Here is a 27988-nt window from a genome sequence, read left to right as displayed (position 1 = left end):
GCTGCAGTTCTGCCTGCAGTAGGCCCTGCGGGCGCTGTCTCGTCCCCGCCCCGGCCCGGCCGCCGCGGTCACGTGCCGGCGGGGCGGTGGAGTGGTCACGTGAGAGCGGGGACCGGGCCGGAGGGGAAGATGGCGGCGGAGCGGGAGCCGCCGCCGCTGGGAGAGATGCGGCCCGCCGACCTCGAGGAGCTGGAGGACGGCGAGGACCTCTTCACCAGCACCGTGTCCACCCTGGAGGTGAGAAGAGCTCGCTCTCCGCTGCAGGCCCTGCGCCCCGTGGCCGACCCGGCGCCCGCTGGGCCCTCCCCTCCCCTCCCCTCCCCTCCCCGTCGGGCCGCCGGTACTTCGCTCCTGCCCAGGCCCCCCTCACTCCTGCCAGGGCCCCCGCCCCGCCGCTGCCCCTGCCGACCTGGTCTCCACCCGGTCGCGGTCCCACCGCCCTCCTCTGCTTCGACTCCTCGGTGCTTCCCTCACGGAGAGCAGGGGCCTTCTGCTGCCAAGAAAAGCTCAAAACACTTTTATCCAAGTACCGCCGTTTTCCCTTCTTTTAACCTCTTCCTGTGCTGCCTGGGAAATATTCTCATCTTACCTCTTTCCAGTTTCACTGGGGTATTTGTGTGTGGGTGGGTGTGTTTCCGCCTTAGACTCTGAGTGGATTAATAACGACCCATTTTCTTTGTTTGGCCTCTTTCCGAGGCTTCACTCCATTTCAGTTTGCAAATCTTGTAGAAACTTATTTGTCTGAGGTTTCTTCCAAGGGAGCCGACGCAGTGCTGGGCTGCGGCGGCTGCTGGGACCTGCTGGGAAAGAAGCGTGAGGAGACATGAGAAATGCTTGTGTGTTCTTTCGTTATAGCGGGAGCCTTTTTGGCACGTTGTTGTGGTCACGTTCCACCTACGTGTCTTGCCAGTATCTTCTGCAAGAACTTCTTTCTTCCTGTGCATGGATAACCATTTAAAAATAAAATTGTTCTGTTCCTCTTTTCCTGAAGAGTTTTCTGTCCCTGACCTTTACTGAAATAGGATTGGTGCATGTTTCTTTGGTTTTGCTCTGGCTGTTGTCTGTCCTTAACATGAAACCCTGCAGTATACAAAGAGGTTTTAAATGTATTTTAAAGTCACTTTAAAATGTATTTTAAAGTCACTTGCCTTTCCTCAAGCTTTGCCTTTCTTTCTTTCTTTCTTTCTTTCTTTCTTTCTTGCATTGGTAGAAAAAGATCTGTGGAAAAAATGCACTGAAGGAGCAAGAAATTATGTGAATCTGCAGTTGACAAGAATTGCATGAGTAGTCTTCTGTGCATCTCTGTGCGACACAGTGTGTATTACTGGAGTCTTTTTCAGTGCACGGAGAAAGACTGCAGTGTAACACAAACAATGTTTTTATTGATGTGGTCTGGAACTAAAGCTGCAGGAGATAAGATAGATTTAGTGTCCAAATCACAGTTACCATGAGATAAAAAAGTTACTGAAACTCTTCTAACTGCAAACGTTGGCAAAGAAATGGGCTTTGTATCAATTGTTGACAATTCCACTCTGCTGCTTTGTTTGTCTACACAGTCTGTTTGGGATAGAGTAAGTGGAAAGGGGAAGCCTTGTTGCTTAAAGAGAAGCTTTTTCAAGCTGTGTCAGTAAGCTTTTTCTGACATCAGCATTTAGGGCACTGCCTTAATCTTGTGATTTTTTTGCAAATTTGGAAGGAAGAAAATTGACTTTGGACTTCTTACTAGCTTGAACATAAATTGGTGCATTCAGTGTATAGAGTACCATAGTCCAGAGGGGAATGATTCTCTGATGATGTAGGCCTAGTTAAACTTTTGTCTTGAGTCTTACTTTAATCTGGTAAATATTTGTGGATGAACTGATTGTAAATGGCAGTGGGAGTTGTATAGTAACAGAATGGTGTCATGCTTTTTGTAGGTAATCATGTATTTGGTTGCTGATTCCAGAAGTGAGAGTGTGGCAAGGGACACTGAGGTCCAAACCCAACTTACATGAGGACTTTGGTACTTTGAAAGGATTCCCAACTGCTTTATCTTGGAGCGGTCTATTTGCTTTTAGCATAATTAGTTTCAGTTCCTTCCCATTTCATTTTTCTTTCATTCTCTTTGGAGTTCACAAAATGTGTACTGAGCCTTTCCTGTCTGTAATTTGATTGTGCAGTGGAAAAGCTGTGTATTTTCTAATACATCTGTCAAATAGCTTCCATATTAACAAAGTCTCCATTTGGAAAACATAAGCTAAGTTGCTTTTGACAAAATATACATTCAGTGTAGGTATATAAATGGCAAATATGTACCATTTAAGTACAGAGAGGCTTAGGTACTTCAGTGGCTTCAAATGGAGAATATTTTCTCTGTGCATGTTGTAAAAAAGTTAATGTCTTGAATTGAACTCTCTCAATTGTAGAAAATAAAACATTAGAAAGATCTCACTGAGCTGTAGTACCTGGGATTTCTAGGGTGCAGTGGAAACACATTTTAGGACTTGAAAATTTCCTGTATGGCAGAGAATGAGGATTCTTCCTTCCTGTGGTCTTAGGACACCAATGAACTGGGAACCAGGTGGGGCAGCAACTTGTGTGAGCTGATGGGTTGCTCATTTTACTGTCAGATATCCACTGTGCCTATGAGTGGTAGAATGAGAATGATTATTTTGTTTTCATTGTGCCAACTGTATTGTGAGTCTGGACAACTGCCTCTCTTACATTCAAGATTACTGACTGATTTCCTTTTAGCTGCCAGAGTAGCTTTCATTAGTGAGAACAGCCAGGATGAATCATGTAAATGGTTTAAGCTAGAATTGCATTTATGGTGATAATCAGTGGTGAGTTCCATGTGAATAATATTGCTGGTTATTGTATATATGTGCTGGTTGGCATCTGCAGTGCTCTTGTAGGTATCAGGTTTTTGTAGCCCAGTGTCTTCCTGAGGTCTATGTAGACTTATCTACTTGCTAAAATTTCAAGTGTGTGGATTTTAGTGGGGTTTTGTTTTGGTTTTGTTTGGGTGTTTTGTTTTTTGATTAGCTTTGTTGGTCTTTTTTTTTTTTGTGTATGCTGTGGTTTTTTAATATTTGTTTTTGTGTTTTTTGTTTTGTTTTGTTTTTTTGGTTGTTGTTGAGTTTTGTTTTTTTTAAAAGAGTGTCTTGCACAGCAACAAGTTCTGGAAGTTAGTTGTGCATTATGAGAAGAATCACTCCCTATTACAAGTTTAATCACCAGACTGCTAATTTGCTGTCTTTGTACTCTGCTCCCCTTGGAAGGATCCACAAACAACTGCAGGAAAGTCAAATTTGCTGACATGTGTAAGATATACATTAGATTTTATGAAAAAACAGTCACTGTTACTCTCTTTTCACCATTTCTACCTTCTTACTCCTTCATGCACCAGTCTATGTCTTTGTCATCTTCCTTGTTTATATGTTGCACCATTTCTTATTTCATTTTCCCAAAACTTCCCACTTACGTCTGTATTGCCAGTCTCTCATTTGTGGAGGTGCCATGTGAACACAGGAACCTAAGCTGCCATCTGCTCATTCAAACATACGTTTACATTCCCATACTCCTGTTTGTTGGTAGTTTGTTTTTTTTTTAATGGAAAAATACATGGAGAAACTTGAAAATAATCAGTAAGCAGTAGATGTGGTAATTTATCACAGACTGTCATTTCAGGCAGGTTGTGTAATAATCTAATTGCCAGTTGATCACTTTATGTCAAAGATCTGCAGTATCTCTTTGGTTTTTGTACATGAGGCAAAACACTAGATAGCCACAGAAGTCCAGCTGGCTTTTATAATATCCATTCAGTTTAACAGTGGCCATTACTGAGGAAGCAGTAAAGCTCCCTTTGGAATATCAGAGAGAAAAGCACTATACCTTTGCAGAAAGCTAAGTCTATAGCCAAGATTAATTGGGATAATTCTACTGGAAATGTATGTCTCATTGCTTGATTTTAAATCCAAGCTGTAATGGAAATACGTGGAAATTCATTCCAGTGTGGCTGCTTGTGTCATCTTCCTTTCTGCTGCAAATGACACTGTCCTGCCGTTGAGTGTATTGTCTCTGGTCGTGCTGTGATTTGTGAGTTCCTGTAACCGTGTTTCAGACAGTGATCTAGGTTAACCTGAACAACTAGAATATTATGATGGCTGCCTTCTGTCAGCCTTCTTTGTTTTGACTGAGGGAAGCTAGGAAGGGCTCATGCAAGCAGAACTAGTTTGGGGGGTACCCTACTGTTAAGAGAAAGGATGATGTCCAAGTGTCTAGAGCTAAAATTTCAACCAGCAGAAAATGCAAGATCTTGTTCGTTTCTTTCTAAGTCAGAGCTGTAAAATACTTGGGTGTTGCCTCCAGATGTAATGCACAATAAAAAACCAGAAAATAGAGCTTGCTATTGACATTGTAAATTGAAATGGGCCCACGGGCATCTTACCAGAAACTTGTTTTCAAGAAAAACGTGGCAGGATCCTGACTGTCCTGCATACCTGGATGTCCTGGCCATTGAGTATCTTAGTTATTGGAAGCGTCACCAAACCTTCAGCTCAGGACTTGTTCAGAAATTTCACAGCTGTGTACATTTCATGAAATTGTTGTGTTTGTGACATTTTGTGAATCCTTGGCATTGAGTAAGTTTAAAGTTTTTAAACAGATATGCTATTTGTCTGGACCGTGAGGTTTTTGTTAGTCTCATCTCCATATTTCTCCCTGGCATTCATGACTCCCCCTGGCATGGGAGAGAAGAATTGGAAGGGTAAAAATGAGAAGACCAGGGGACAGAGATCAAGAGAACTTGATGAGTAGAATAAAAGTTGCATTTATTCACCTCTTCCATGGGCAAGCCTGTGCTTAGCCATCTCCAAGAAGAGAGAAGTGTAATGGTGACTTAGACAAGTGTTCTAACTCCAGATATCCTCTCTGTCCTCCTTCTGCATCATAGCTTTGCTGAGCATGGTTTTACAAGGTATGGGATGTCTGCCTGGTCAGCTTTGCTCTTCAGATTTCTGAGGTGCCCATATGGTCTGTTTAAGTTTGCGAATATTCTCGTACGGAGTTTGGAGAGAGCTGCTGGTAACTGCTCTACTAACTACAGCTGTGAAGCCTGATACCCAGCACAGAAATACTGGCTTTAACTGTGCCATTGGACAGGATCTTTCCTGGCTCAGTAACAGAAGGAGAGTTGGTGGCATGTATTTATAGCTGTTCTTATAGGAATCTGTGTCTTTCTTTAAAGTGGGAATACCCCTGTATCGACCTTTGGTTAGTTGTAACTTTAGGCATGCAGCTGTTTTCCATGGGTTGATCAGATTTAAGTGTTCAAAGTGAATTTTGTATCTGATAGAATAGTTTTGTGATTAGAAGCCAGGTATAGTCAAAAATAACCATTAGTAACCGAAATAGCTATTTCCAGTAAAACTGAGAAGATAGACTGAGGGAGTAGCTTGAAGATATAAGCATTGTCCAAGGCCTCTCTCCTACTGTTCATTAGCAAGAAGATAAAGTGATAAAGCAGAAAGCTCTCTACTGGTGTACTATAAAGGTTCAGGAAGGCTTTTCTTCCCTATGGCTGTTTTTCATGGTAATGACTTGACAAGCACAAACCTACATGCATTCTGCATCTGTGACACTGTGAGACTCCCACTGTGTTCTAAAACTCCAGTCTATCAAAATGTAAATGGATTGCTGTTCAAAGCTGAATAGCAGCAAAACTGGTTTGGAATGAGTACCTGTGATGTTTCAGTGAAGAACTGCTATTGCTGATAAAACTTTAAGCTTTTTGAACCTCGAGCATTGAGAAATCAAGCATTTCCGTGCTTTTCTGTTCTAGTTGGAATACATTTGGTTGGTTTTGAACTAGCACTTCTACACAGCGCTGGCTGGAGAGACAGACCATTTCTTCTGAAATACGCAACTTTTGAGTTGTGAAATTGCTTAAAACCTTCAGCTATTAGGTATAACACATACTCATTTGTGGCCCAGTTTCAATATTGCTTTAGTTTTCCTTAGTGTCTTCAACAGGGCAAGTTCTAGTCTTCAGTGAGTTAAAAAATTGTATCTGTGGCAAGCCTAGCTTCCATGTACAATACAGTGTGATCCTGTGATCCTCTGTGGCAGTAACCCTGTAAACTAGCAAAATTTCTTACATCTCCAAACAGCCTTTAATTATTTGGATGTCATTAATACATTCTGTTTAATCGCAGAGCACTTGAAGATTTCTTTATTGATTTTTGGCTATGTACAAATCCAGATTTAAATCCAAGCCTTTCCAGGAGGAACCTAATAATCAGGTTACATTTGGCATTACAAAAAACTTATTCTAGATTATTTTGTAGCAGCTTTTGTTTCATATTAATTAAACCTGAAGAAACTGTTGACTGTTTTTTCTCTCAAACAAAGAAATTAAGAGCTGTTGACTAGCTCATATCTTTTATTCATTGTTGCTGTGCTAGGAATAGGAAATGGAAATAGCTGACAAAGTTCCCTTTCTGTACATCTCCTTTTGTTTTTTTTGCAATGAAACAATGTTGCAATAATTCTTACATACTGACACATGGCAACTGGTTCTCTTATAATCATTTCACTTTTTTTTTTTTTTTTAAACACAGTCAAGTCCTTCATCTCCAGAGCCAGCAAGTCTTCCTGCAGAAGACCTCAGCACAAACTCCAATGGTCCAAAGCCAGCAGAAATCATGCTGGATGGTGACAGAGAAGACCTCTTTGCTGGTAATGACTATTTTCTTCTGGCATGCCTGCACAAACCCTTTCTTGGACTGAAAGAAATGTGCTTTTCTGAGAGGGAATATTTAAACCTTATAAGTAGTTTGACAGTGTTGCACAGGTTTTTTCTTGTGAAAAGTGTTGTTAGTTGAGTTTGTTTATGAGTTTCTCTGTGGTGTGTACTGTTAGTGTGTAGTGTGGGAGCATTAAGCTAGTCACTAACATTTTCTGGTGACAGTAAGAATAGTCTTTATAATTTTGTGATACAAAGTGTTCAAATCTGTTTGTGTGGAAATGCATGACTTAAGTTACTTTCTTGTTTTCTACTCAATAGTCATGCATAAGCTGCCCCAGTCTTTTTTCCAGTTTTAAAGAGAGAGATAATTCAGATTGTATTGCAGGTATAGTTAATACTCTTGTTTTAATGGAAAGATAACAAACTGACACATGAGACCAGTGCTATCAATTTACTAGTGCATGGTTATGTCTCTGATGGTTGACAGTATTGCATGCTTTAGAAAGAGATGTGAAAGTTCTGATAAGTGATCTGTTAATTGACAGAACATTTCTAAAGGTTCCCAAATCAGTTGCTATTTCGGTGTCAGTTTTCATCTATCCTAACTAACATGGGTTATTGTTGCTGTCAATTACAGTTGTAGGAACATTAACTATTCAAGAAAGGAGCTGGAATATTTGGAATACGTACATAAGATGCACATCTCAATACTATGGTTTTCCCTGTTACTTCAGTTGAGTTAATATGCTGACAGTCTGCTTTGAATGCAGTCATCTCATCCAATGATTACCTGATGTAATCATTCCAAAAGAAACTTTATAACCTTTAATTCTGGGTTATTTTGTATAAATGCATATATACACATGCCCATTACATTTGTTCTCAACTTCCATAATTTGTATTTCCATGTATTTGAACGTCTTTGTTCATGACACTGTTAGAATATATTAACAAGTTTAATACCTCTCTGTAAATGTTTTAAGAGAAAAAAGGAATAAAGGATAGAGGGGTAATGTTGCTTTTTTTCTGCATTTTTTTTGCCTTATAACTTACAAAGACCATAAGTGCTTTAGCAATGTAGCTTTCTAGTACTAGTCAGTAATTTGATTATTTAGCTTCAGTATATAAAGCCAGCTTTTTATAACCATAGAGCCATCTGGAGTGGATATTTTAAGAAAGTCAGTTGTCCTTTGGATAATATTAAGAAAAGTAAAAGGGAGACTGGAGTAAATATTGCAGGGAGTCAGACAGAAGGAACAAATATTTGCATCCAGATTGTTTCAACTGAAGTGAATGCTGTGAGAATAACACAAGGAATTAATTTAATGAGTTTGGGTTTTGCTGTTCTCTTAACCACTTGCAGCACTGACCTGAAGGCATCTGACACTGCACATCTACCTCAGCTGAGACTGTTTGAAGTTAAATTTATAGTACAGAGTGAGTCTAACACTCTCAAATAGAGGAAAAAATAAGTGTGATTTATGGAGCATGAGATAAAATATGATGTTTTTCACAGTTTCCTGTTGTAAGCAAAAAGTTTGTGTAAAGCTGTTGAACCCAAGTAATGAACTTCATGCCATTCTGAAATGACATTCTGAAAAACTGTGTTGAATTTGTGTTTCAGTGCTGTGCACTCACAAGTGTAACTGTTCTTTCTTAGGGCTGTTTTGCTAGACAATATGGAAACAGTGTGAGAAAGGCAAGATGAGATACCTAATTTCTTGCTTCCAGCATGATTGCAAAAGTCTGGCTTTCTAGGAAAGCAGAATTTAATTTAAAAATTATTGTGACAGGGTTTTTCTTTGACATGTTGAAATTCCAAAGAATCTTAACTTGGCACATCTTACAGGAGCACTTAAGTGGAGAGGAGAAAAAAATGAAGCTCCACAGCTTGTAGCTTCTGTTGTTCCGTCATATTGAATTACTAGACCCTTTAAAATCCAGGTAAACTAAATCATGTTTGTTGCTCCTGAGAGGATTGATTGCCATTCTTCAGGGTCAGAAATAATGACAATTTTTCAGACTCGTAAAAATTGTGATGGTATGCCTCTGTAGCTATTGTACACTTAATAAAATTTTCTATTGTTCCACCTCATATTGCAGCCTAATGGAAAAGCAGGTGAAGTAGTGCAAATTTTCTCAATGGCTTTAATGCAGGACAGAACCTGGGAAATGGTTTATGCTTTTTTTATTATCCTTAAAACCTCTTCGCTGTTATGTTTCTGTGGCAGCTACAAAATATGTGCAATATAGATATTCATTACCTTTTCTCTGGCAGCTTATAACTGAACTATTAAAACGGGGTCTCAGAAATGGAAGAAATGAGTTTTCCTGCTGTCATTGGAGATGAGTAAATTTTTCTACTTTCTTGTGGTTCTTGGTTCTGTAACAAAGAAAACTGTCTTGCTAAACCCACATAAAAACTTTCACCATTAGAATAAAAGTCACTATGTTGATTATTTGGCCAGAAGAACTACTTTATCTTACCTCATAGAGCTCTTATATGCAGAGACCTTAATGGGCAGTGCTTCAAATGAGACAGTATTAGGTGTTTCTTAAGGGATTTGGAAATACGTCTTAAAGCTTGGTTGTCAGTAACCTGCTATTGTACAGTGAAGAGCTGCATATTGAACTAGTCTTCCAAAATGTTGACCCAAAAATTCAATGTATAACTGCGCAAATATGCCATGGACTGCCCATGAAGGGCACAGTTGTCAGAAGGCTCTTCTATGAGCCTTCTACTTCTGGTTCTCATAGAAGAGCATTATGGTGAATTTTTTGGTAAAGTTTTATCAATGTTCAACCTTCTTCAAAAAAGTGGAAAATATAATTTTTCCTCTCCTCTGTCGGGAAAAAGATTACTGTTGCTTGTTTTTTCAGCTCTGAAATGTGTTTGGGAGCGGATCATGTTATGGAAGTGTCTAGCTGTTGTGTCCTGAGGAAAAGTCACTGTGTTGGGGACTGGGGTGATGTTTGTTTTCATTGCGTTGTTTTTTTGTTTAGTGGGTTTTGTGTTGTTTGGTTTTGTGGGTTTTTTTCCCCCTTTAGGCTTTTTTCTTGGGATTTGAGACAGAAAAGGAGGTGGTAATTTTCTGATCCAGACATGTTCTTTAGGCACATCTGAACAGGAAAGCTTCTAGCTGATGGTGTCTGTCAGACCGTTGTCATGTAATGTCTGATATGTAGAGTTTGTGCAAATGCCTTGCTGCTTTTTAGAATCTGCTTGTTCAGTTATTTTGCAAGAAATAAATGCACAAAGCATGTGAACCTACAGTTTTGAAGCCACAAGGTGGTCATTTTAGTGTGTGACTGTTGCATTAAAACTATTTCTGTTCTCATTAAGGTTATGTTTAGTACTTCTGGTACAATGATGAGGACCATAGGCTGTGACTTAGGTGTAGTAGTTCTTACAGTCAGTTCAGTTCAATAAAGTCTCTGAAATACTGCAGTGCCCAGAGAAGCCTTTTTTAATAGCTCATTCTCTGTTCTACGTAACAGCTTCTGCTTAAGTTTACTTCCAAATTTATATGTTTAAATGGACAAACTTTCAAAGATAATAAACCAATTTAATCATTCAAGCTATGTCAGAATGTTAAAGGTCTGACATTTGGAAGTGTGACTAGTAAAAATAACTTGTGGCCGAAGTGAGCTGCTAGTGAAGAATTGCAAACTTGCATTTTCTAAGATGATATTTCACAAAAACTGCTGGTGAAAAATAAAGAAAGAAGCTCTGTGTAATGCTGAGATTAAGGCCTGTGCTTGAGTGTTGATAGAAATTTGTTGTGGTTGGCTGTAGAATGTTAATTAAGCATATGTAGTTGTCTCCTACAGCAGAATGACATGTCTTCATGTTCTTTTGGAGCTAAGCAACTTGACAGTGATCCCTAACAAAGACTGTTTATAGATTGTAAAGTATGTATTTATGTCTAGCAGTCTACACTTTTAGGTTGGTGGGAGTTCTTAATATGTTCTGGTAACTCCCGTAGCTGATATTAAGTGTTAGATCTCAGTATTTTCCTCCCAAAAGTTGGACAGAGCAGTTGCTTGCCTCTTTAAGTGAGAACTTAAGCTCTTGAGAACTGTCCTGGAAAAGAAGACATCTAGATTTCATTTTTCATGCTAATAATGATACGTACGATAGTATTTTAAAAAGCAAACAAAACCCACACAAGCACACAAAACCTCTCAAACCCAAAACCAAAAATAAACTACACCACAAAACCACAACTTCATACTAAGTTTTCAGGTGAAGATCTAAAATTAATAGATTAAGGAAATGTTTCTGGAAGTGCCGTGGTTTCTACTGTGAAGCCTGCCATATTAATGTTTCCATGGGGAAGAAAAGCCCACCTGTAAAACAAGCAGAAGAATTGTCAGTAAAACCTCTTAATCAGACTATGTCATCTGATTGCTCAAAGTAAAGGGATATATGTAAGAAGCATAAATGCCAGAGTTCATAAGAAATAGATCTTCAGCTGCTGTACTACTTGAAGACTGCTTTTCTGAGGAGGAAATACAGCTAGAAGTAAGAGCCTGTTGTTTTGTGTAAAGCTAATGCTTCTTTTTCCTTTCAGAATCCTTGAATATTTTTGTTTTAAACAAAAAGCATGATAACTTTCTCCCTGTCCAACTCAGTCCCATCATCCCCTTCCATGTCTCTTCCATGTCATGCTTCTAGATTTGTATAGTTTCTGGTGGCGTGCCAAACCTGGGGTGAGAGGTAATAAGAGAGAGTAAGGCAAAAGTTCCCAATTCTTGAACAAATAACTGACTTACTGCTATCAAACAGATACTATTTTCTGTGGGTAAATTCCTTCAGAAAAATAAAAAAGAAACACCAGGCAACAGCTTTAAAAATTTGCTAATCCTGCTTGGAATTCATTTGATGCACAACCTAGATCACTTTGTGATACTAAAGAGTGTGTGGATACAAGTCTGAAAAAGAGGAGTCCTGGAGAAGAAGTGTTCTTCTGTTTCATCTGATAGCAGCGCTGCTTTCTTACCTTAAGTACAGTTTTTTCATGAAGTTATACTTTGCAGTAAGAGGATTGTGTTCTCAGCTAATGATTGAATTGTTTAGCAACTTGTTTTATAAACCTGTCTAAAACTTGAAGATACAGAGAAGTAGATAGTGGTGGTTAATGATTTGTTTCCTGAATGTGCTGGAATACAGCTAGTGATAGAAAAAAGGAAGAACTGAAGTGCAACTGCTTTATTTCAGAAATATTTTGTATTTTACATTCTATCATGTATATAGTATACCGTGTTACATATGTATGTGCATATTTTTTTGAGAAATGTTTTTGTGGAATATTGAATGCTGTTCAACATTGAAATGTTGAATGCTGTTAGCTATCAAAGGAGAGAACTGCCTTTTCTTGAAATGTTGCTGTGTTGCCGGTCTAAAAGCTCTTTTGCAACTGCCTCAGCATGACTTCCTACCTGATCTTAGGTTCTGAATTAAAAATCCTTATTGATTTAAGACTCAGTGTCCTTCCTGTGGCATTTGAGTAAAGCAACCATTAGCAGATACTTACGTTTTTTAAGATTCAGCAGTAAGAATAAAGCAATACTGTGAAAATAATTATTTTCAAAGAAAGGCTGTAGATTCTGCATTCGTATTAAAAATTGAGACTATAATGAGCTGCTTGGTTTTAACTTTAGTTTGAAAATACTGTGTAATTTAAAATTAGGAAACGCAATGCCAACAGACTGGGGGAATTGATCATTCCACTTGGCTCAACCCTGCTGAAGCCACACCTGAGGTGTTGAGTCCAGGTCTGAGCTATCCTATACGAGGGAGACATGGACAGATGGCAGTGACTCCAATGCAGGGCCATGAAAATGATTGAGGACATAAAATGTATGGCATAAGAGATGAGATTGAGAAAGCTAGTGCTGTTCATCCTTGAGTAGGGGCTTGGGGTGGGGAGGATAACATAGTGGGTATGAATACTGGGTTGGTAGGGAATGGAGAAAAGGGAGCCTGACTTCTCAGTAGTGCCCTCTGACAGGACAGGAGGCAATGGCTACACACTGATAATAAGACAAATCTTATGATTTTGTTTGTCTTCGGTGGGGGAGAGGGGGTGATGCTGGCTTTTGGGTTTTTTCATTGTTGGTTAGGGTGGTCAGGCACTGGCACAGATTATCCAAGAGGTGGATTCTCCTCCTTGGAGATGGTCAGAATTCATCTGGATGTGATCCAGTTGAGCTGCTCTAGCTAGAGCTCTGCTTGAGCAGAGAGGTTAGATGATTTCAAAAGTCCTTTCCAAACTCAGCAATTCTGAGAGATATCCTCCAAAATAAAATGATGACAGTAAACTTTGTTAGTCTCAAGCCAGAACGAGTATCTGCTTTGGTTTAATGCCTTTTTACATGTTTGGTAAGTATTACCTGCAAAAGTCTAGTTTGTGGAAGGACTTCAGGTCTATTGGAAAGTCAATTTTGGTATCAAATGACAGTCATTGATGTTATCTTTTAAGAAACTGGAATTCTTGAATATGCATGTCTAGTGAGAACACAACATTGTTTGTTTATTTGAGCCAGAACAGGAACTTCTGTATACCCAGGAAATGTGTAGTTTGCCAGTGGTCAAAACCGGTTAGTGAGATTTGTAGAGCAGGGGTTTGCGTTGTCTTTAAAGGTAGGTGAACTGGCCATTGTTTAAAGGAAGTACTCAGTTTCTAGTGAGCTGTTTTAAGCTCCACAGAGCATGGAGATAGACTAAAGATTATATTGATGTCACCTGCTAATACTGCTACTTTACAGTTTGTGGGGTATTTGGCAGGGGTGGGGATGTGTGGCTTCATTTGTTATATGGTTTAGTCTGCTTAGTTACCATCCTATGTAACTAAATCAGCTGTTGTTCAAGAGGTGATGAAAAAGACTTGCTCCAGTGGTAAAAAAAATTAATTAGCAATATGTCATACAGAAATAAACTATTTGTAGCTTGTGACTGCTTTAAAACACTCTTTACTGAGCAGTATACAAAAAAAAGGGCAATATTGGTCTTAATTTAACCCATTCTGCACTACAAGTCCAATGCCATATCTGGTTTTACCTGTGTATTGAAAAACATTATCCTGCACAAATGTGTGCTATTTATTTTGTCATCATGCATGTTTGTAGTCTTTGTGATGCATATCCATCTGTGTTGCACAGGAAACTTATTGCTAACTCAATATGTTTATCTAGAAGCAACAGAAGAAGTTTCATTGGACAGTCCGGAGAGGGATCCAATACTTTCACCAGAACCTACTCCTGCAGTCACTCCTGTAACACCTACCGCATTAGTAGCTCCCAGAATGGAATCAAAAAGTGTAACGGCCCCAGTGATTTTTGATAGATCCAGAGAAGAGGTATGCTGTAAACTCTAAACTACAGAAATGTTTCATTTGGATTTTTAAGTTTTACCTTGTTTTGAAATGCCAGATCCTAAACATTGGTGCATGGCATTATACCTTGCTGTTTGTTTTGGAAAAAAAGTATAGTGGGAATATGACTAATGGAAGTGCTGTAAGAATTCACTACTGAGGTGATTATATTTGAGATATGTAGTGTTAGGAGTAAGTTCTATTCCTTCAGAATAGAAACTTTAAAAAGTGTGTGTAGGAGTAAGCTGTGAACTTGATACATAAGAAACATTGTTAATTAAAATAACTCTGACTAGCATATTACAGTTTAAACTTGTATTTCTGAAGCTGTTCCTAACAGGGAAATTGAACAAGCAGGTTTTAGCATTATCCTGCGTCCTAACAAACAGCTGAGGGTAATTGTAGTCTTAACATTTCTATTTACATTTGGTGTTCCAGTCAAAGCATGGACATTGCTGAATGCCATTCATTCTAGAGCATTCTCTTACCAGACAGTGACTTTGTATACAAGACCTACCTGTGACTCAATGATGTGTGCTTCCCCAGATACCACATGATGGCATTTGATTCTGATTTTGCCCCCTTCAGCCCTGGTACTGTCCCTTCTGCCATGGCATTTCTTAAGATCTCTCTTTTTATAAAATTTAGTTATAGTACATGAAGGATCATGAAATTTTGGAAGAACAGAATTCAGAAGTATTCTGAATCAAGTCTCAGAAATTTTTTTATCTGTTGCTTTTCCCTTCTCAAGCTCTTCTGCTACAGATACTGTTAATGAAAAGGAATGTCTGTTCTTTGATTACATGCACATGGCAGCATTGCAAATGAGACTGGTTGTGAACCACAGTGTCTGCTGGCATTGTAGGTGATACAATGCACAGACCCCTAATCTCCTGTATTGAAAGCTTTTGCAGTAGGTCTTGAAACTGAAATTACAGTTTTAGTTTGGAAAAGACCCTTAGGATCATTTGAGTCCAACTGTAAACTTTGAACTACCAAGTTTACCCCAAGAACTTTGGTTGCAGTCACAGTCAGTGTTAGAAAGTATATTAACATTGGGGACTGGAAATGTTTCATAATTACACAAACATACTCACTTTTTCTCCTCCTTCTATATCCTTATCCTTGTACCCATAGATAATATGGATGTCCATTACCTTGTTAAATGTGGTATATCTTTTTCCTAGATTGAAGAGGAAGCAAATGGAGATTTGTTTGATATAGAAATCAATGTATCAGACCCAGAGAAAGTTGGTAAGTTCCCTGAGCCTAAAAATTCAGATTGTAGACTGTCTTATTCCTTGAAGACTATTCCTAGATTTTAGCATGATTTCCTCTTTAGTTTTCCTTTGGCAGTTTTTAGTATCTAAATGGAAATCTATTTAATGTATTTTTTCGACTAAAAAGTGTATGGCAGGATTACACTACCTTGCCCTGGGATAAGTATTTTAACTTTTTTACAGGAGATGGCATGAATGCTTATATGGCATACAGAGTAACAACAAAGGTAGGTAGTGCAACAAAAATTTGTCAATTCTTTGTATTGTAGCTGAGATGGATCAGTAATTCACAAAATTTTTTTTTTTTAAGACATCACTTTCAATATTCCACAAAAATGAATTCTCTGTTAAAAGAAGATTCAGTGATTTTCTTGGCCTGCACAGCAAATTAGCAACAAAATACATGCATATTGGTTATATTGTGCCTCCAGCTCCAGAAAAAAGTATTGTAGGTAAGTGCAGTTCCAATATGGTGACAGTTAAGTACTGAATACAAATTACTCTCCTGCATAAATACTGCTTTCTTCTCAGGTGGTCCAAATAGTCTTCATGTTCTGTATTTTCAAAAAGTTCATGTTAAACTGGAAAGATATGTAGTGGCCTCTTCCAAACTCAGACTAGTGTTGATAATGAGAAGGATATCTCTTTAAGCATGGCCTTGTGTTTCTTATCTATGATTCTTTCTTTGCTGTTGCCCTTCAAGAGCTGATGAGTCTACCAAAACAAGATTGTTAAAAGAAAGTTTCTTTTTAAGTTGAGCTGTTATCAGTTGCTTGCAATATGTAGAGCTTCATACATACTTCAGGTCTCTCATACTTGTTTTTGTTTCTTCTGATCATGGTGAATGCAAAACTTCTCATAAATTTTGCAAAGTTTTAACGCAAAAAAATGACTCTTGGGTTGAATATCTTAAAGGATCAGATCTGTTCTCCATGAGCTAAGAAGCATGCCTGGTGCATTAAAACAATCTTTAGTTTTGTGATCTCTAAGTAGGAGAGGTTCTTTCAAAATAGGTAAATATTTAAAACAGTAAAGCCTGTTAAAGACTTTTGTGTTACTCACTTTTGTGTTACTATATATAAATAAGTGATTCAGATCTAGAATGCTGTTGGATATGCAGACAATGGCAGAACTTCTTTTCAGTAGTTTAGTCCGTAAAGATAATCAGAGCAGCAGTTTTTCATGTAAGTAGGAGATAGGCAGATTGAGTAGACAGAGACAGCAAGAGGCTTGGAAAATTCATGATTTTACTTCTGTGGAAAAACACTGTTTTTAAGGCTGTGAGACTGAAAATTTGACCTGATTTTTTGGTAGTTCTTGAAATTTATGGGTAATTCCATAATAATCAGTTTTTCCTGTAATAAAAATAAGTTTTATTCCAAGTGCTAACAGGGCTTATGGAAATGGAATGAGGTTTCTAATCTTTCTTTGGATAATACAAAATTTAAGGCATTTATGACAGTGTGCATTTACATGAAAATGTAGTGCTTTCATCACAGTCAAATTCAGCTTAGACTGGATTTCAGCTACCTCTTGAACAAAAATTGCATAAAAATTGATACACCTGGAAGACGGTAAAATGGTGGGACATACTGCAGTACAAGCAAGCACTGGCTGATGCTTCAAAGCCTTATGTGTAGACTTTAAGCTACAGGTAGGTTGGGAAAACTCCGACTTTGTAGAATATTTTCAAAAGAGCATGAAACTCCCTCTTTAAAGTTGAATTTCACAGGTGTTACTTAGTTCTGTTCAAGAGCATGAAGTCAGTACATTTCCAGTTCTGGAGAAAAGGAGGAGTTGATTCTGGTCTGTTTTGAAATAATGCATGTTATAGCAGAGAGCTGAGAAAACAGCTGAAAGTAAGATTATAGTCCTTACATTCTGCATGTTTATGTTTAAAGTCTTAATACATAATGTCATACATTCAGTGTTATGCAGTGTGTGTTGTAGAGAAGTCCCTGCTCTGTTCATTCTGTTACACTGTTGGTAACACCTGGAGTTTAAAGCTCCAGTTTTATTGTGCTGATGAGTGGTGGGGGCTGGAATTTTAGATCTTAGCTACAAATTCAAGTCCCTCAGTTACTGACTGTGGAACAAAAGGATGAAAATGAGTCAATTGTGAAATGGAATTGGACATTCATTAAGGTATCTCACTATTTACATAAGTTTGTATGAAAATCACATTTTCATTTTTAAAGAAAATAATCTGTTATGTCATGGATCTTTTCCGGTAAAGGAAGAGCGCTTGGTCTACAGAAGCAGTCTTTGCACTGGTGTTAAAATAGGTTTATATTAGCAGAGAAAAAAATGTGGCAAGATATTTAGAAATAACTGTCATGTGGGTCATTTGTTTGTGTATTCAGTTTTTCCCTGTGAACTTCTGTTCAAAGTTCATCTATGAAGGCTCTTTTTTATTATGCCACATGATTTCCTTCTTTCTGCAGTAAAATATTATTATAGTAATACTGTAATGTAAAAAGATGAGGCATGTGAATTACCTCAACGTCCCTTGCATATTTTAATAGTTTCTATTTGAAGACATCCTCAATTTTACTGACAAATCTATTGATTTAGTTACATTATGTTGTGTAGAATACTTTTGGAAAAAAATCTTTATCAGATTTATTTCCATCATGTTGCATAGGAGGGAAAAACTAAGGCTGAGAGTTTAAGGGTTCATTCTTGTTTGTGTAAGGCTTTGCTTGCTTATCTTCTCCAGGGGTTACTGTGTGAAACTTCTATGTCCAGAAAGGAGATTGGGTGAGGAACTTAGGGAATTGACAGATCAGTGGTACATTGTCAGAATCTCAAGACTTTTAGTTAAAGAGACACAAAAGCAATAGATAATAAATGTACTACAGCTAGAAATCAGACATCTGGATGTTTAATAAAATACTTTTCCTGTTTTTCAGGAAATAAGAATAATTATTGATGTCCAATGTTTCATGGTGTTTTTGATGGGACTTAGATTGCTAAATTCCAAGTTTAGATCTTTAGCATGGCAAATAGTGAGTTCAGTCTGACTATCTTAGGGTTCTTCTGTTGCTGAGGTTGAATTTATTTCCTATGCCATGACACATCAATAACTAGTTGCCACTCTTGTCTTGATCAGAGAAAGCACTGTAAGGCTACATACATTTTATTCTGCTGATTCTGTTTTTTATGCAGTTCAATTCAGAATTTTCAGAACTTGTTAGTTTGCATTAGTTAATTAAAAAAACTATTAGTTTTAGAACTTAAAAGAAAAAATAGTAGAAGGAAAATAATGGTAATAAGCTTACCAGTGAATAGGCTTATAATCTGATAACATTTTTGTATTCTGCTTTATATGGCTAACTGCTTTCTTTTTCTGGATGTTAGTTGCCAGTAAGACTGATCAGTGTTTATATTGTTTTCATAAATGCAAGTTAACCCAGTTTTACTTAACTATTAGTTGCAATTAATGTCACAGGAAATTGAGTATTTCATAGAGCTACTTTCAAAACCATGCAGCATGGAGTTGATTTTTTTTATGTTCCTATTTAGTGTTTTTCACTGTAATTTGATTTAAATATATAAACTTAGGTGAGCCTTATATTCTAATCACATCAGTTATGTTAATGATTTATCTGTGATAAAATAAGATCAATATGATGCTGTTTCCTTCAAGGCATGACCAAGGTTAAAGTAGGCAAAGAAGATTCTTCATCTACTGAATTTGTGGAGAAAAGAAGAGCAGCTCTAGAAAGGTGATGTGTGTATCTAACTAAAATTTATTTAGGTTCAGACATACTTGCAGTATACTGTATGGATTCTGTGATTGCAACACTGGTGATCTGTACTTAAGTGAATTCTGGAAACTATATACAACTGTCAAATTTCTGTGTAGAAATTGACTAATTCCCATTAATAACAGGAAGAGTAGCCCTATTCGTAAAAATGATTATAGCTGACTTGTTTCAGACTTAAGATTGCAGAGGTTCAGAAAGTAAAACTACCATTACCATCTTCTGTAGACATTTTGGGTTGAAAGAATTAAGACAATTACAGCAATGTATTTATTCTATAGCAAATCAGCTGTTGGGCAGGAAGGCAAGTGAAGAGGCCTTTGATACTTAAAGTAAAATGGGCTTATGATGATGTGCATTGATGGCATTGATGTGACTTGCTGAATTTTGGCATTAGAGATAGTGGATCTCTGTTCACCCAGCATTGATACACAGCTGATACTGCCCAAGTATCTTTGCCAGGACAAGGTCCTATCCCTGGTATACTGCCACCTTAACCTTAACTTGTACTTCATACAGAGTATGGAACTAGGAAAAAAAGTTGAGGAATTAAAAAAAAAAATGTAGTGTAAAATAGTTTAACTGCAGTCCTTACCTTCTTCAGGAAAGAACAGATAAGGATCTGGTGGTCATACCTAATGGAGGGTGGATAAAAAATTACACTTGAGGTCTAAGCAGAAGTGTAAAAAAAAAAAAGAATGAGTTACATTGAATTGTACTTGTGCATGTATGAGAACTAAATGGATTGAAGATTCTTGTCTATGCAGCACATAAATAGTTTATACCTAGATGAGAATCAACTAACTTGTCCAAGATTTCCTATAATTCTAAAATAAATCAGCAAGAATTACCTGTAACAAAAAGCCAGTCCACTGCAGTGTACAAAAGTGTTTAAACAAGTTCTTTTTTTTTTTTCTGGCATAAACTGGTTAATAAAGGAGTCTTCATTCAGCTGTTTAAAATAAGAACCATATTATTTTACCACTTGCAACATATAGATACAGCAGGCCCCACCTTAAGGATTTTCTGGTGTAAGCAAACTGTGTTGTGAAACACTACCCAGCCTTTGGTATGTTACATTGTGATATGGACTGCATGGCACTGCATTATGTCCAATCAGGCACATTTAATCTGTTCTTTTACCTGATATTTTAATTTTTAAAATCATAGGTATCTACAACGAACAGTAAAGCACCCAACCTTGCTACAGGATCCAGATTTGAGACAATTCTTGGAAAGTTCTGAGGTATTTATGTTCCTTTATCTTCTCTTATTTATTTCTAGGTATGGTAACCTACCAAGCAATATATTCACTTTGTATTGAGACCTAATCCCCTAAATTAATATGAAATCAAATTAGACCATACCCTTCAAGGGCTAGAATGGCAGAGGCTACTTAGGTAATGGTGTGTCTAAGGCTCTGGTACAACTTACAGTGCTAGTGACAAAAACCTATTTGCTGTATAGTGACTTCTCAAGTGAGTCAGTCTTTTCAGTTCTGATACTTCTTAAGTAAGATCTTAAATTAAACTGGCTTGGAAGCAGCTCTCTCTCCTCTAGGAATTCAGCTTGAGGTATATTGGTAGGATAATGTGAAAATGCTGGCAGTGCTGCTGGCCAGGCTAGGTATTTTTGTGTATAAGGATTTCAGTCGCCTGTACTATTAATCTGGTACCTTTCACAATATTAAATTCATTGTTAAAGGTACAACATATCTCTTTATAAATGTGCATAGTGGTTTCACTCCAATACTGAACTGTGTTTTGGCTAATGTCAGTATCCTAGTCATACTAATAAGTCACAGAGGCCTCCCTGCTGACAACAGCATCAATAGATAACTTACAGTGGGTTTGCCAATGCTGCTGACAGACAAAACATCATATGAAGGGTAAATGGTCTGACATAGGGACCACCTTGTATAGCATATACTATCAAGCCTGAATAATAATGTCAATTAAATTTAAAGTTTGTTAATTTATCTCCGAGTGTTTCTCAGTACCTAAGCAGATAACATACTTGAGGTATGTTTATAGCCTTATATTGAAAAGCAAAAAGTCATCAACCTTTTATTATCAGCATGCAGTGCATGTGTTGCATTGCAATTAAATGTGTTACAGAATTTCCTTTATCTAATTTGTTACAAACCTAAGCTTTTCTGTTCCTGTAGTGGCAGTCTGTTCATTGTAGCATATAGGTGGCCATTTAGGACATTTGGCTAGTTCATAACAGCTTTGGACAAGTGGTTTGTTTGTTCCATTTAAATGTAAAGATGTAGAAGAAAAGTAAATAGTCTATATTTTTAAGTTTTCCTCTTGAGAATGTAGAAGTCGTAAATTTGAGAAATTAGATTCCACTATATTGAAACACGTAGGAACAAAGAAAACACTATATCCTTTTCTTTCCCCCTTGCGCCCAGTTAAACCTCCATCCTTTTAACCAGTCTCTTTGCCCTTATTTGTCATTCAATTCCAGCTGCCGAGAGCAGTTAACACCCAGGCTCTGAGTGGAGCAGGAATATTGAGAATGGTGAACAAGGCTGCCGACGCTGTCAACAAAATGACAATCAAGATGAATGAATCGGATGCAGTAAGAGCTGATTTTTCAGCTTGAATAATGAGATGAATTAATGAGCCTCAACAATTGCATTTTAAAGCTGTAGAAGTAGAAAATGGGTTATTAATTTCCTTATTGGCTTGAATTCTTAGCTGTATCAGTTGACCACCCTGGAAGTACCTGGATAATTTGGTTCTTTAGAACCAGAAATGTTTTTGGTAATCTAATTTGTAATACTTGACTCTTTCATCTTTTGTCAGTGGTTTGAAGAAAAACAGCAGCAATTTGAGAATCTGGATCAGCAACTTAGGAAGCTTCATGCCAGTGTTGAAGCATTAGTCTGCCACAGAAAGGGTAACTTTACTTTTACATGAACCTTAGGAAATGGTGATGAAACAAGAGCTCAGCATGTCAGAACTCTTAACTAAAATAGTTGCACAACATATTTTAGTGCAAAAATTTTCTACTTGTATTTTCTATTTTAAACTGCTCTAGTATTTTTGTATACCTGCCTTTAATTTTAAATTTAACCAGGATATCTGTCATTTCTAGAGTCACTATAATGATCTAGCTTTCTTTTTTCCCTTGCACAGTTACATTATCACACCTAACAAGTGATTCTACTACAGTAGAAATCCAGAAATTTATGTTTAGATCTCATGGCAAGAGTAATTTCTTTCTGAACAAAAAGTGGCTGCATAAATCCATTTAAGCATCTTTTGTTTCAGTATTGCTCTGTTAACTGAGTTTAAGTGCTTACACAGGAATTTCTTAATCTTAATTTAGTCTGCATAATGATATACTCTCAAGCTACTGTTAAAGTAAACTTTTCTGGGATGATAAGTAGTCACAGAATATCAGCTTTTTGTTTGCTTATTTTAGATAGAAGCAATACCTGTAAATGAGCTTTTTGTTTGCTTATTTTAGAGAGAAGCAAAACCTGTAAGTTTATATTGTAATAATCTGTGCTGCTCTTTATCAGAGATAGATTTCTGTCAGATTATAAAAAAAACCAAACATAATAAAAACCAAACCAGACAAAACCCTAAATTATGAATTTGTAGCTCAAGAAGACCATAAGTGTGCTTTCTAACAACATTGTAGTATGTTAAAATATGGTGTCACCTTTGAGTGTTTCCAAAAGTACATGAAAAGTAAGTTGTTTTCTCATAATTCTAATGCAGAATTACTCTCTGCAGTAAAAATATCTTTAGCCACCTATCCTCAAGGCTAAGGAGTATTTAAAAAGTAATGGAAAACGGAAATCTTTATTCACGGTTGGTTTGACACCTTATAGATTTGAAGAAGTGTTGGATCATTGGGTTTTTTCTACGAGTTGTGTCAAAATTGTAAAGGTTTTAAATATCCGAAGACAGCTTCCTTCTGCAATCACTTCTGGTGTTCTGATGGTTCTGCAGGAGCAGCAAAATTGCAAACTAACCTGAAGTAATTTGGACCAAACATTTGTTCAAAGGTCCTTCATGGAACTAAACTTTGTACAGGATTACTTACATGGGATTTGAGACAATTGCACCAGTATTTGTTAATAAATAAGCTCAAAACTTCACTTCCACAGATGTTGATGATGTGTGAGCTTTGGCTGTTTTTAAGGCATATCAGAATGTGACAATGCATTACAGTATGCACACATAAAAGTTACTTAAGTCAATAAAACAGCCCAACAGAAATAAATTCCACTCATGGGAGTGGTGATTTTGTGAAAGGGTTGGTTTTGTTTCTACACTGAACTAAATGGAAAATATGTGTTGTAAACCTGTTAAAATTGTTTGGAAAATTTGCTCTGTAGGTGACTTTGCTTTTGTTGGTTTGCATTTTCTCTGAAGTAGGCAATTGGATAATACTGAAGGGACTTCTTTTTCATATAATTTGCTGAACGGCATAAGCATGACATTAACAGACTTGGCAAAGCATTTACTGATTGAGAGTTTTTTGCACAGGAGTCTTTCTCCTAAATGTGGTATCATTGTGATGTCCTTATGTATCTTACTGTGATCTTTACCTTCATTTCAGTTGGTGTGCTGCAGGGTAATATAATAAATTAACTAAATCATGCTGAACATTTCTCCTGTGTTTCAGAGCTTTCAGCCAACACTGCTGCCTTTGCTAAAAGTGCTGCCATGTTAGGTAACTCGGAAGACCACACTGCTCTATCTAGAGCTTTGTCTCAGCTTGCAGAGGTTGAGGAGAAGATAGATCAGTTGCATCAAGAACAAGCTTTTGCTGATTTCTATGTGTTCTCAGAACTGCTTGGTGATTACATTCGTCTGATTGCTGCAGTAAAAGTGAGTACTACTAGGAAAAATACTGATTTAGCATTTAAAGCCACATTCCTCAGCATGTAAGTTTAGGGTAAATGAATGTATGCATTTGCTCATGTAACACAGTTAAGTTTTTGCCTGATGTTCTAGGGGGGTAAAGTGAAAGCATTCATGAGTTACTCGAATTATAAAAATGGCTGTGATCAAAGGTGTGAATGGAGTGGTTAGATCCAGAAAAAATGCAAATCTACTTTGAGCAATACTGATTGTGTACAGTATTTGGGGATACTGTACTCAGTGTCTAAGCATACAGCACCTGTTTATTTCAGATTACTTACTGTTACAGTAAGCATACATAAATGTGGAAGAACATAATTTGATATTCTATATTTAGTAGATAGCCAGTAGTGTCTTTAAATAAGAACAAAAAATCAGTTTGTGGATCTACATCTCATTAAAGAAAATATTGAATTTAAGTGTAAGTTATGGTGCACAGCATGATTAGGTTTAGACATGAGAACAGGTATCTATGAATTCTTTCCAGAAATACCTTTGAACTTACCAGGCTGTTGGAAGTACATATTTTTCTTTTGACTTCATTTCTCCTTTTTTTTTTTTTTTTTGGTACGTGTACTTCGCTTGTGCTGCCTTAGTCATTGCTAACATAAACGTGTTGCTGAAAATGCATGTAATACATATGCATGAGCAGTTTGCTAGTATCTGCAGTTAGAGAATTGTCTGCATGACAGAGCACTTCATAGTGGTTGTTTTGGTAGTGTTTTGATAAAATAAGGGGCATAAAGTGATTTGGAGCACTGAAGTGTCTGCTCTGAAGAGGGTTCTTGAACAGCCTGTCATTTGTGAAAGGTATTGAACTGTGCAAGCATGATGTCAAGTGAAATGCAATACATGGTAGTAAGATTTCTTTGAGTATACCACTTGTTTCAGCTTTATCCTAGAATTATTTTTTTCCTACTGGGAATTTAGATAGGTTTAACAATTCCAGTTGTTCAATAAGTTTGTCTGTTCTCACAGGGTGTGTTTGACCATCGAATGAAATGCTGGCAGAAGTGGCAAGATGCTCAGGTCACTTTACAAAAAAAACGTGAAGCTGAAGCAAAGCTCCAACTAGCCAACAAACCTGATAAATTACAGCAAGCTAAAGATGAGATAAAAGAGGTAATGTTAGCAAACATTATTTTTGAGGTCAGACTTTCTGCATTGGCTCATTCATTCTGCATTAATGCTGCTTTATACCATTTTTGTTTATAAATCACTTACTTGCTGTTTCCCATGTTTACTGAAATTTTTAAAAGGAATTTACTTAAAACACTAAATGTGTGCAATTTTTACTCGTAAGATCTGTAAGACAGTTAATACTGTCTCTACAGAGTCTGGGAGATGGGAGGGAGGGAACATGGGCAAGTTAATGCTTTTAACTGTAACAGCTCACTTGGATAGGCAGAGGAGCATTTCTTGGTTTCTAAAGCCAAGAGGACTTGGGTAAATCCAGCAAAGACAACTAATAGAGAGCTATTCCCATGTTTTTCTTAAATATACAGCTTTTCTACCCATATATATGTGCATGTATATATGGTGTAATTTCAGTAAAAATAAATCTAACATGTTGAAGTGTCATAATTTATACACTTTTTCTATCATGCTTCACTAAGGAAATTGAAGAGGTAGGACAACTTAATTATTTAACATTAATGCATTCTGAGTATGCTCTAGTGCTCTCCCATTAAATAATGGAAGAATGTTATTGCAGATTTCAAGCTCTTTAACACAATTGCTTTGTTTGGCTTCCTCATTTGTCACTAACCACATGCTCCTTTGTTCTTTTTGCCCTTTGATATATTTCACATACAGTATTTAAATTACTCATTAACTTGATTTTCTTCTCCTTAAAGAAGTCCTTTGTTTACTGAGAAAACCGACAGTTACTCTTGTGTGACCACATTCCTGTTGATTGCCTCTACTCATGTCACCATGCACAATAAATTTCCTGATTACTGGTAGTAGTGGGAAATAGTGGTCCTTTCCCAGTCCCAATATTAAAGCAATTGCTTTCTTCTCAAGGAATTCTTTTTTCTGCATTATTGGATAGAGAACATTTTTAGTAAACACAGTTTAAGTGTGCCAATTAAAAATTCTCACTGCCACTGAAATGTGTTCAGAGTTGCTGAATTCTGTAATAGTGGACCCTCTGGCAGAGGAATTGCAAAGTGGAAGCCTAAGCAGCTTGAGCATCTTCTATGACTCACTTGTTTTTTGTGGATAAAGGGACAATAGACAGTCCTAGAGATACCTTATTGAATGAGAAATTTCTCCTTGTGAGATACTATAAAGTGGCAAACTGTTACCCAATGATACTTCACATACCTGGGCATGATGAAACTGAAGTGTTGAATTCATTAGGCCTGTAGAAGCTTTCACAGAAATCTCAGGCACCTCTGTTTGATGTGGTAGGAAGGTATGGGCAATCCTAATCTACTTTTCCTTAGCTGTGTTTTATACTATGTCAGTTATTAGCTAACTGTTCAGGCTGATCTTCCATGAAGAAAGTACTATTATGACTTACTAAAAAACTTCAAAATGTATATCTAAAAGGGCAGTCAGGGAACTGTGAATAGATATATACTAAAAATATAAATATGGAGATGTTTATTGGAACATAGATGATGTTTATCTCATACCACAGTAGAAACTTGACGCTGCATCACAAAATGCTTTTGAGAAATAAGTAGCACCACTGGATTGCTAACAGCAAGATTCTACATTGAAGCATGTTGCTTCCCTGCTTCTTTTTTCTGATGAAGATAAATGTTACTGAATGCATTTGTTCTCAGTTAATACGTTGAGATGAACAGATCTCAACTTTTATTTCAAAGAACTGCTTGCCTGCTGTGGGGCTCTCCGTTTATCTACACAACTAACCTAAATTTAACAATGTAATAGGTGTGTAAAAGCAGTTACTGGGCCATGTAGATGCTGATAATCCCTTCTTGTCTAGCTGGATGTCTTTCCACAGAAACAAGGAGAAACAATCTGGTGTCATATATGTAACAATTTATACAAATGCAATGTTCCAAATATGGCATAAACCCATAAGAAACATCTCTTCCTTTGAATTTTCTTCTAGTGATCTTCTTACCTGCAGTAACATTTCTAGTCCAGCTTTCTGTGAAAACAGTTGCCACTGAAAAAGAAGGCTTGTGCTTTGGAAAGCAGATAAACACATCCTCAGAGGCTTGTCATTTGCAACAGAAATATGATAGCAATAATCAAATACTTGACCAGAGGCAGAGATGAAGGTGTACTCATCTCTTCTGGAATTAGGAAAGTATGGGGAACTAACTTGAGACTCTTCCAAGCTTGATTGAACAAGTTTAGGTTCCTTTGTATGAAGTTTGTAAAGGGAATAGTAGGTAAAGCCTTTGAGATCCATCTGTTTTCCTAAGAATATTTTTAAAATGTTGTTAAATGTTCTTAATATTAGATATTTTTACGTTTTATCTACAGATAGCATTACCTTAAATATACCCTTGTTGTAATTGATCTGATGACATCCTATAACACAAATCTGAAATAGTTATTGTAAAATTTTCCTCTAAATAGGCCAAAACAAATAGGTCCTTTTAGCTCTTAAGTGACTATCAGTGTGCTAAAAATATTACAGGTAGACTGAATGGACAACACAAAATCTTACCTCTGTATGTCTTTCCTTTGCCAGTGGGAGACAAAAGTTCAGCAAGGGGAAAAAGATTTTGAACAGATCTCCAAAACCATTCGCAAGGAAGTGGGAAGATTTGAGGCATGTATAATTTTTTCCAAGTAAATGACAGTTCTACAATACATAATATTGACATTACAAGTCAAGTTTGTTAAGAAGTTAATATGCCATAATTTATTTATTAACAGAAGGAACGAGTGAAAGACTTTAAAACTGTTATTATCGAGTACTTAGAGTCGTTAGTGCAAACACAGCAGCAGGTAAGATAAA

The 27988-nt window shown here is 37.0% G+C and overlaps 1 protein-coding gene across 2 annotated transcripts in view; it reads left to right on the top strand.

Annotated features, from left to right (window-relative positions):
• Positions 1-103: 103 nt before the first annotated feature.
• Positions 104-27988, top strand: part of SNX2 (sorting nexin 2) — a 29135-nt gene continuing 1250 nt past the window's right edge. Inside the window, exons 1-14 of one of the 2 annotated variants that reach the window (XM_041395955.1) lie at positions 104-237; positions 6600-6717; positions 13925-14088; positions 15291-15357; positions 15567-15610; positions 15694-15835; positions 19033-19111; positions 20321-20396; positions 21623-21736; positions 21964-22057; positions 23801-24006; positions 25018-25161; positions 27719-27799; positions 27907-27978. In XM_041395955.1, the coding sequence (XP_041251889.1) occupies positions 130-237; positions 6600-6717; positions 13925-14088; positions 15291-15357; positions 15567-15610; positions 15694-15835; positions 19033-19111; positions 20321-20396; positions 21623-21736; positions 21964-22057; positions 23801-24006; positions 25018-25161; positions 27719-27799; positions 27907-27978 (1509 nt within the window). In that variant the 5' untranslated portion in view covers positions 104-129. The remainder of the gene's footprint in view (positions 238-6599; positions 6718-13924; positions 14089-15290; positions 15358-15566; positions 15611-15693; positions 15836-19032; positions 19112-20320; positions 20397-21622; positions 21737-21963; positions 22058-23800; positions 24007-25017; positions 25162-27718; positions 27800-27906; positions 27979-27988) is intronic. The other variant, XM_041395956.1, reaches the window with a different exon arrangement.

The sequence above is a fragment of the Onychostruthus taczanowskii genome, unplaced genomic scaffold (genome assembly GCF_017590055.1).
Source record: "Onychostruthus taczanowskii isolate IOZ18803 unplaced genomic scaffold, ASM1759005v1 scaffold122, whole genome shotgun sequence".
Classification (NCBI taxonomy): domain Eukaryota; kingdom Metazoa; phylum Chordata; class Aves; order Passeriformes; family Passeridae; genus Onychostruthus; species Onychostruthus taczanowskii.
The sequence above is the reverse complement of the archived record's forward strand: the minus strand, read 5'-3'. Positions and strand labels throughout refer to the sequence as shown.